At 41.9% G+C, this 9,867-nt stretch overlaps 1 protein-coding gene and 1 pseudogene across 1 annotated transcript; one reads left to right on the top strand and one right to left on the bottom strand.

Moving 5' to 3' along the window:
* Nucleotides 1–423: 423 nt before the first annotated feature.
* On the top strand, nucleotides 424–3,011 carry LOC115402216 (all-trans retinoic acid-induced differentiation factor-like). Its single transcript, XM_030110724.1, is given in 8 exon segments — nucleotides 424–530; nucleotides 673–806; nucleotides 1,040–1,108; nucleotides 1,547–1,618; nucleotides 1,707–1,782; nucleotides 1,785–1,830; nucleotides 1,910–2,010; nucleotides 2,087–3,011. Coding segments are annotated over 8 exon segments (696 nt in total). The 5' UTR covers nucleotides 424–437; the 3' UTR covers nucleotides 2,192–3,011.
* A 524-nt stretch (nucleotides 3,012–3,535) lies between these two features.
* On the bottom strand, nucleotides 3,536–9,124 carry LOC115402202 (translation initiation factor eIF-2B subunit delta-like; annotated as a pseudogene).
* Nucleotides 9,125–9,867: the final 743 nt, after the last annotated feature.

Raw genomic sequence — 9,867 nt, 5'->3', positions numbered from 1 at the left:
AATAACAAACAGTTTCACTATTTTATTGAATCTCTAAAATGTATCCCCCTAGAAGTTCTGTTACTTTTGGTGTAGACCAAAGTAACAGAGAACGCGCAGTCAATTTTTCATTACATTAAAAATATCCACTTTTTATAATTTCGATGAAAACTGAAATTGAATAAACACATCAATTGAAATGGCTGTTTGACTGTTGAGTTTTTTTTGTAGATGTTCACATCATTAAACGTTTGATGTGATAGTGAATTGCATTTGAAAATGAAATATTGGAATAAACTAACGTTTTTTATGCATAAAAAACTTGAAATAATAAATTAATACACCATTCAGATAGTGTTGAGTTAAATTCAGATTTCCTGCGTAATTTCAGCGCAAAGCCCCTGCTGCTGCATGTCACGTGAAGCTACAGGACGATCACATGACTCCGGACATTGAAAATGAAAGCTGTTTATGGCTCGTGGAAACTTGCTATGCTCATTTCAACCATAAATATATGTTGTAACTCGAGTTATGAATTGAGCGAGCCGCAGGTAGGTTGGCGATTTGGTAATAGCTGCAGTCGTGAATAGAAACACGTAGCGCTGAATGTTATTGACCGGATTAACAACATGTTTTGGCCGCTGGATGTGTCAACACATTTGTTGTTGTTGTTGTTTATTTGTCTCATTACAGGTATGCACATTGTGTGGTGGGACGATGCTAAACAGCTCCGAGGTGGGTCATTTTTGCTGGCAATCCGCTGGACACATTGACGGACGTTGCTGCTGGAGAAAGAACAACACAAGTGATCGTGAACGCATCATCGGGTAAATACACATGGCGCGGCGTTCAGGGCCTGTCGTAATCGTTATGGCTTCAGTGTAGATTTGTCTATTGCATTCAATCTCCTCTCAAAATTACGTGACCATGAATATGCATAAAGGTTGGTTTATATGCACTTTGTTTGAAGATTAAAAGAAAAAAATCTCATGTACTACTATTTAGGAGAAATCACCTGTGCATTATTTAATACTGATTTGTGTTTTATGTATTTTTGCAGATTAGATCTCTCCAATTGTGCCCTAACTTTTGTGGATGATCTCAAAGAAGCATCAACTGCCATAATAATGTAAGTACTGTTGTTACATCTCTCATATATTTCGATCAGACTGTCTACAGCAGAAAGGGATTTCACCGTCTTGCAGGCCAGTTTTGGCCCACAGGCCTTATGTTTGACACATCTGGATAAGAGACTCCAGTCCATGCATTTACTTTAGTAGAGTAAACATTGTGGGCTCTGTTCCAGCTGCACTTAGAAAAATGCACAACACACATGCGGGTGACTCCTCAGACTGATCCTCATGTTGATAAGAGCATTTTTGGCAACAAGATAAGGACGTTTTTTTTTTTAACTGTTGAACTGAAAAAGCACTTTCATCTTCCAAACAGAACACAACTTGAAGTCTTTACTTTCTCCTGAGAGGCAGAAATAATGTTCCAGTTCCTACTGTGCGATACTGTCTATAGTTAGAAGTATTTCTGTTAACTGTGCACGTTTCTGTGACAGAGACCTTTCACTCAATCACATTGTCAACATGAGCGACACAGCATTTCAAGGCTACACTGAGCTCAATTACATGTAAGTGGTTGACTATGAAAATCAACCCTTTAGTGCCCTGGTGTTTATTCCTTCATTTAGATTTTTTTTTTTTTTGGTTTATCTTTAGGATTCTGCCACCAGACCTTGATTGTCCTGGTGGCAACGCATCTTGGGAAAGTGTTGGGGTCAATAAGGGAAACCGTGTTTGTGTGAAGGTCAAAAAACTATGTGCGACCAGACCGGCCAGCTGTGTAAGTTCTCCTTCGGTTGATTTCCTAGTTGCCTCACAATATGTGGCGTCTATTCATACTGTTGATTGTGAATCCACAGCCATGCTCTGCCCGGAGAACTCCCTCTGTTCCCCCTACGGTCCCGGCTTCTTCCAGTGCCGCTGTGCCGGAAACTACTACGGATACAAGTGTCTTCGAGAGGTTGGATCAGCAGGTTGTTCAGTCTGCGCCTGTCGTTCTCCTTCACGGTTAACCTTGAATCTTCTTTGTGGAGCAGGGAGAGTTCCCGGCTGTGCAGGTGTTTTGGCGTCTGGCGGTTGTCACCGTCGTCCTCGCAGCGTTTCTGTGGGTCACCCAAAGACGGAAAGCCAAGCCGCTCTGAGGCCGAGCTGGACACTCGATGAAAGAGACTCTTCTGAATGTGAAAATGTGGAGTCCACAGCACTCCGGGCTTCTCCCGCAGTATTTAAAAGATTACACACCTTTTCACGGGGCAGCTGCGGTTTAAGGGAGTATGCTTTTTATAAACTGAATTTATTCAACAGTATTGATGCAATTTTAGAGAGATTTGATCCAAGTTTTTTTTTTTATTAGAAATGATCACTGACTGCATTTTGAAGCAAAGCTGACAAAACAAATTTAAAACACTGGATGAAGGGAATATTTTAGCCTTGCTGGGGCCTTTACGGCCAAACGCATCGAATGTGTACAAGTTTACGTGATTAGTCGTTTGACGTCCTGAGGCACAGTTGAAAAGCAGTTTATTGCACGTTGAAAATATGCTGTACAGACTGCAATGGTCAAGTCACTTTTCATACCGAAGCCATTATCTCATGCTGCACTGAGCTTTGGTGTCTGTACTGCATTGTAATTTTAATAACATGACTGCAGGGTTTGTTTTTTGGTGGCAATAACTACTTTACCCCCCACCCCCCCATTTTTCAGATAGATGATCAGGGACACGTTAATGAAAGCATGCCTTTGAGTTCCATTTTCAGTTATTTTGATATTTCACCTGGATTTTGTTGAAGACGAAACGTGCGATGCTGTACAGCTCGATCCCAACATTTAGAAAATCACAATTTTGTGTTGTTTCTCGTTTGTTGGTCACAAGTGCTGAATATATTGCTGTTACCGGTCAGCTTGTTTTTATGTTGAATTTTCATGACTTTATAGCTTCTAATAAAGATTTGAAAACACTGTATGTACTGTATTACTTAACATCAGTATATTATAAAGTGCAGCATGTCATGCAAAATGTTCAAAAGTCTGAATTTATGTAAAGCATCTCTCAGCAACTGCATGGTAAACATGGTGCCAGATACAAGCGTGACAGTATCACAGTAATAACTTAATGTATATTTTAGTGTTAAACAGCAAGCATAAAAAAGAATCTTTTCATATTTGACTCCAAGTTTCGCTTTGTGTTCAACTTGATTATAAACGTGTCCTGAGTCTTTATGATCGCCACAAAATTCCTCTACTGCTCTTCAGCTGCAATTAGGAAACGCTTTCTGGATGGTTTAAAACTACATGCTGAGGCTGACGACTGGCGCAGGGGGTTTGCTTTTCTTTTACTACCGGCAGTTAAATGTTCGGAAAAGGCACGTACATTAATGTCTAACCCCTTACATCTTGCCTTTTACCATTAATAAAAAGTTTAAAACTGCCCTTCTCCTCACATCAGACTGGGAAATGAATGTAATTACTCAGTTCCACCATTAAAAACAACACATGGAAGCCATTTAGAAAGCGTACGTCATTTTGGATATATATTTATTGCATGCTAAAAGCACGATATTTTTTGTCGTGTGCAAAGTGTTCATGCGCACGAAGAGAGAAGCAGCCTGTTGACTCGGGTCGAGGTCGTTTTACTGGTCCACGTTTTTGACTCGCAGCACCACGGGAACCGATGTGCACGGGATCATGCCCAGGTCTGTGATGACTAGGTCCACGAAGTCGGGCGGCGTTACGTCGTACACCAGGTTGAGCAGGCCCAGAGACGGCACTTGCTGCCAGTCCTCCAGCTGCGTCTTCCCTTTGCGGGTCACGATAAGGTCGTCGGGGTCATCTGGGGATGAAGAAATGAAAATAACCCACGTGTTCTCACAGTGTCGCGAGTGGAAAGGGGCTGCTTTTCTCGTACCAAGTTCATTGGAGACGAAGGAATACGTTGCACCCGATCGCAGAACTTGTAGGTCTCGCCAACCCACAAGTACAGGACCGTTAAAGGCTTTAGCCACCAGAGCGATCTGCGAAGTGCCACTCGAGACATGACGTAGCCATTGGCCAGCAGGGCATGAGCACCGAGGAACACCTTTGAAACCCTTAAACACAAAGCCACAATGTGATCAAACCTCAATCTTGGCAATCACTGTGCTCTGTCTACTGTCAAGTCACGTCATTAATACCTCTGGAAGGACGTAAGAGAGAGCCGGCTGAGATGAGAAACGTAAGTGCAGCTGATGCCCTCCTGGACCAGACGCCTCAGGGCCTCTCTGCCCTCCAGCCGAGGTCTGCTGTCCACCACGATCACAGCGGAACTTCCTGCTTTTTTCAAAGGCCTCGCACAGAATGTGGTTGACCAACGCCGAGCTGATAGAGGATGGAAGGAGAAATGAAAATTAGATGGGGTAACATCTGGGAAAACGGTGTTGAGGGAGGAGATGGTTGAGAAGGGACAGACAAAAAAAAAAACAGGAAGTGAAAGTATTGAGACAGAACATTGTCTGGAAATATTTGTTTAAAACGCTCAGCAACAAGGAACCGCTGCTTTTAGAAATGAGACTAAGCACAGAAAATAAAGATCTTCATCCGCAGGTCGGCTTTCAGTGCCTTACCATCCGTAACTAGAATGACGTCTCCACTCGCTGATCTTCTCTATGGAGGACTTGGCAATGCTTTAGCGGCTGAGAATGATTTTCTCATCAATGTAGCACTCGATACATCTTCAGCAGCTTGCTCTTTGCCTAAACAGAGTCCGGGATGAAGAGCTCTTCAGTCGTGGAAACTTTAAATGAATAACTTTCCCAGAATGTTTCCAGTTCGCTGTCAGAAATCTGCCACAAGTGAATGTGTCCTGATTTCATATCTGTTTCTGAATGAGACACCAACCTCTTCTTCTTTGCACTGACTTGGAATATTGAGATCTCCTTCTTGATGTACTTGATTGCATTACCCATGCTCGCTGACAGAGGGCAGACATTGATTAAAAAACTGAAAGAACAAAGCATAAAGTTGTACACTTCAAACAAGGGCTTTACCGTTTCATTATCATTGTTTGAATTAGGAAAACTGCTTTTAAAGTAAGCGGAGGTAGTTAAGATGTAGCAGGTAAATATACAGTGAGGCTGCACCGGCCACTGGCTCTTTACCTGATATAAGGTTTCCACTCTGTTGACCAAGTCGCTCGATAGCTCTTCATTTGGAGGCGTAGTGATAGTCCCTCTTATTACCTGAAATTAAATAAAAACCATTTTATTTTTGTTCCACCTATATTTGTCCACGTCAACAACATCTATCTTTCAACCCCATTCTTATCTGACGCTCATGTGAAAAGACTGATGGTAAAGTGAGGATTACAGCATTAATCTTGTCTATGAGGCTGCTGACAGTTCGAACTGATCACAGAGCGCTAGTGAAATGAGCAGAACGTTTCTCGTTCTATCATCTGATTCACAGCAGAGGAAAACGCAGCAGAGATACCCAAACAACACCCATGGTCAAAGCTCTGTGTCGTAGTACCTGTTTGAAGGAGCAGCAAGGCTACAGAGCGAGCATTGGAACCGCTACGATGCCCTGCGAATACTGGAGACCCAGTCGAACGATTAGCAGGATGAATCACCGTGGAAGGAATGCTGCATACGACAAAACATGCACAAATTAAACAATGGAATTAAAGAAACGCACATTCACACCGCTTCAGTTTGTAACCAGCGTACCTGAGTTGCTGAGTTAGAGGAGCTTTGCGACCTATACTGGTGGAGGTGAGAAAACAGGCTGACTTTGTAGCCATAGTCTGAGCGGAGCGGGATCTGAAACACAGAACGTCCAACAGCAGGAAGATTAAAGCTGGGCTAAGTGATACTAAAAACATAAATAAAATCAATTAAAAAAAAAAAAAAAAAAAAGTACAATGGGTAAAGAGCAGAAGAAGCAAACAGTCTAAATTAACCAAATTTCTATATCAAGAAAAGGATATTATCATACAAGAATCACCTCAGAGAATAAAGAAACAATTCACAAACTTGTGTTTCTGTTTCTTCTCCAAACTAACTTCAAAGCACAGCACACTGGCAAACAACTCATCGATGTAGGTGGAAAACACAGCAATACGGTCACAATGAACAGGAGCTCTGTCTTCAGGAGAAGGAATTTTCCACTCCCCATTGACTCTGACCAAGTGTGATGATTTTGGATTACAAACATGTTAGTTGGAAAAAGTGACCGTAACACACTCAACATAAAGCCTGACCTGAATTACATATACCTTTTGAAAAGTGGGGTGCACTGGTGTCTGAAAGAAATGTTAAGTTCAATCCCATGCACGAACACTTGCTGTTACCGCATGAAACATCAGGTGTAACAGAGGTCTCAATGTCTGTTTGTAACCATTTACAGAATGTAAGTCGAGCAAATGGCATTCAAACAAGCAGAGAGAGACAAAAAAAGGAATCTGGCTGTTGGGTTCATTCACTGAATAAAGTTACATCAAGCAAATATTCCAATAGTTAATTTCCAATGTACCAAATTAGATCAAATAACTTTCGAATTAGGCACAAGAGCAATAATCCTAGAAATGATGCAAAGTCTGTCTTGAAAGAATCCTAGAAGTACTGTTTTTTTTTCTCTGAGACCAAATAGCATAACTCACCTGTTGTCTTTCCAATTTCTTGGCCAATTTCTTCAAAACATCTGGGTTGTCCACTTGAACGTGCTCTGGGAGCCTCTTCACCACTTAAAATACAAAAAGCACGTTACTTTCTCCACAGCACAACGATGAGCCATCTGCCTTATACACTGCTTCCACAACACCTAAAGTGGTCCAACATGGCTATGTTCACACAGCAGGTCTTGATGCTTAAATCTAATTTTTAGCTGAGTTGCTGAATTTTTTGCATGATTATTCACACTACATTTAAAAGGCGGCCTCTATCAGAGTGCAGCGTGAACGTGATGCGACCAGACAGTGAACGTATGCGCAGAAAGAAGCCTGAGTATCCCTGGTGGTAAATTTCTAGGGAGGGCCACTTCATGATTCTTCAATTTCACCAAAAGCTGCAGCCATCCAACGGGGCTGGGTGGTTTGATTTCATGTCATTCATTCATATTGTTAATCACTGATTGATGGAATTGCTACTAAGTCCCACCTCCTCGGGAGGACGTTTCGGCTGTTTATCTGCTCTATTATTGGTCACAGGAGTAAAAATACATGCCGCACAGGTCAGTGCATGAATATCAATTTTCAAGTGGTTGTGCAATAACAGCTGTCATAATTTTGAGAAAAACATGAGGGACAGAAAAAGGAGACTGAGTAAAAAGCAAGCACAGTTTCCTCGGGAACAGATCCCACATCAATGACATGGACGTCGCATACATACGACTTAAGTATTCAAACCGCGGTTGCTTTGAAAAATATCAGATATGCATCTGACTTGGTACCACATACGAGTGAGGCCTGGGTCTGATGTGAACAAGTAAGAATTGCAACGTTCACACGGACACAAAACAGATCAGATATGGGTCACTTGTGATAAGAAAAAAAAAAAAATCACACTTAAGTTGCATTTGCCTGCAGTGAACAGAGCCAATGACAGGAACCTAGAAGACAAGACATATTTCATATGCAGCCTATTATGCTTTGTCTTCATTTATGTTTGATGTTATTTCAGAAGGCAGATATCACAAGGGATACTCGATATATCGGCCGTCATAATGGAATCCCGCAATCTGAATCTTGTTTTTTTTTTTTTTAACAATCTGTCCGATAAACAAAAGTTAGGCAATATGAATAACAGGTGTGGCACATGTGTGTTTGCATGCTTTCTTTAGGCTTAATGCGGAAGGCAATGGATGAGTGTGGCTGTTCTGTCAAAACTGGCTGTGAGCTCGGCAGATAGTCGGGGAAAAGCTCAATTTGGATATTTCATAAATGTAGATTGCACACTAAAAAAAAACTGGGGCTGAACCCTCCTGAGTGTACTATACCTGGCTGCAGTTCACTGGGCGGCGCTTTAGGTTTGCTTGTGGGAGCTTGCTGTCCCGCGTCGCCCTTCTTGCCCTGCTTCGTAGCCCTGTCGGCCTCTTGCCGGGCTCTCCTCTCGGCTTTAAGCTCTGCTTTACTCTTTGCAGGCTTGTCAGCAGGGGCTGCTGCAGCCTCAGGGGCAGGCACGGAAACTGGTGCAGGAGCAGGCACTGCTGGAGGAGCTGAAAAAGACATTAGTTTTTAGTTGAACATATAATCTTGTCCACAACAAACAAACCTCAGTCCTCTCTGGATGAGTCGCACCTTTCTGTGTTGCAGGCTGTGTTGAAAGCTGAGATGCTGGAGCAGCTGAACTGACCGGCTTCTTTTCCTTCTCTCCATCCTTTGGAGCTTTGTCCTCTTTCTTCTCCTTGTTTTTCTTCTGCTGTTTCTTCTCTTTCCTCAGGCGTTGCTTCTCTTCTTTGGTCAGCTCTTTGCCTTCACTCTGTTCAGCGGCAATAACAGAGAGTCAAAGAAGACACACACAAGCATACAAACAGCAATCATGTAAGAGAACTTTCCCACCTTTGCACGTTCAATATCCTCTTTTTTCTCGGTTCCATCTGTAAGAAAACAGCTGTATTGTTTAATAGCATAAAGCACGCATATGTGATAAGATAGATACAAGAGGAGCCACGAGTTTATAGAAGCTGTTAGCTGGACGTGGCACAATGTGTTGAAAGCTACTGACACCAAACACGAAACTTAACTCCTCAAATAACTTCCAGTAGCAGTGACGCTAAATAACACATATATTTAGCCACTACATTATTTTAGGAAGTTATTATAAAAGCTGATGCAATATCGTGCACGACGGAGACGCTAGTAAGGCTAACGTTAGCACCTTTAGCGTTTTAGACAGTTACTTCAACACGAACCGGAAACTAAAAAGCCACATAACACAGGCTATATGGACACTATTGCGTCTTTAAGATGCCCACACAGCAGGATGAAGAGATAAAGAGGTGAAAGGATATGAAACACAGTTGTAGCAGAGTCTGAAACTCACCTGTCACTCCACTGTCGGCCATGTTTACGCCGCCGCTTCGCTCCGTCTTCTTCTGCGGCGCGATTCAGTGCAGACAAGGGTAAACAGCGCCTCCTGGTGGAGAGAGGGAAGGCTTACAGTACAGCCCCGCTCAGTGTCCGCCTCCAAACACACTTCATGTTCTGACAAACCTGTCTTCAGTCACAAGGGGATTGAGAAGATATTTAAATTAGTGTTGTTGTCAAGACCACCTAATCCGATATTGAATCAGGACCAAGACCAGAACCACAACATTTAGCTTCACTTGGAAGCTTGGTAGGATAGCTCTCTGTTTCTTTTAACCTTTCTCATAGAGTTGATGTCTCATAATTTTGCTCTCTGTCTGTGTATTTCCCACTTTTATCCTTATGTGTGCAGCATTGTATTTTTTCACTATCTTTATTGCACCTCGGATTTGCAAAATCCTATATATTGTACTTTTATCTTTGTCAAACATTGAGTCTCAACACTAAGGTGAAAGAAATGTCTTAATCACACATTTTTAGCCAGATATTTTCATTTTGCTTGAACTCTTTTGCAGCCTCACTTTTATTTTAAGCTGTTGTGTCCAGAACCATTTGGCTTTTCGAAAGTATCGATGTATGAATATACAGTATTTGTTGATTTTCATCATTGTAACTGCCTGATGCTGCATGTCCCTCTTGGAAGAGAGCATTTATAGCTCAATGGGCTTTTCACCTTGTTAAAGAATAGAATTATTTGATGCTGTAAATCTTAAATGGATTTGAGTTCTAAAACTGTAACCTTCTTTAGAAAAAAATAAAAG

Source organism: Salarias fasciatus, chromosome 15, assembly GCF_902148845.1.
Source record: "Salarias fasciatus chromosome 15, fSalaFa1.1, whole genome shotgun sequence".
NCBI lineage: Eukaryota > Metazoa > Chordata > Actinopteri > Blenniiformes > Blenniidae > Salarias > Salarias fasciatus.
This window is presented reverse-complemented; position numbering and strand designations above follow the sequence as displayed.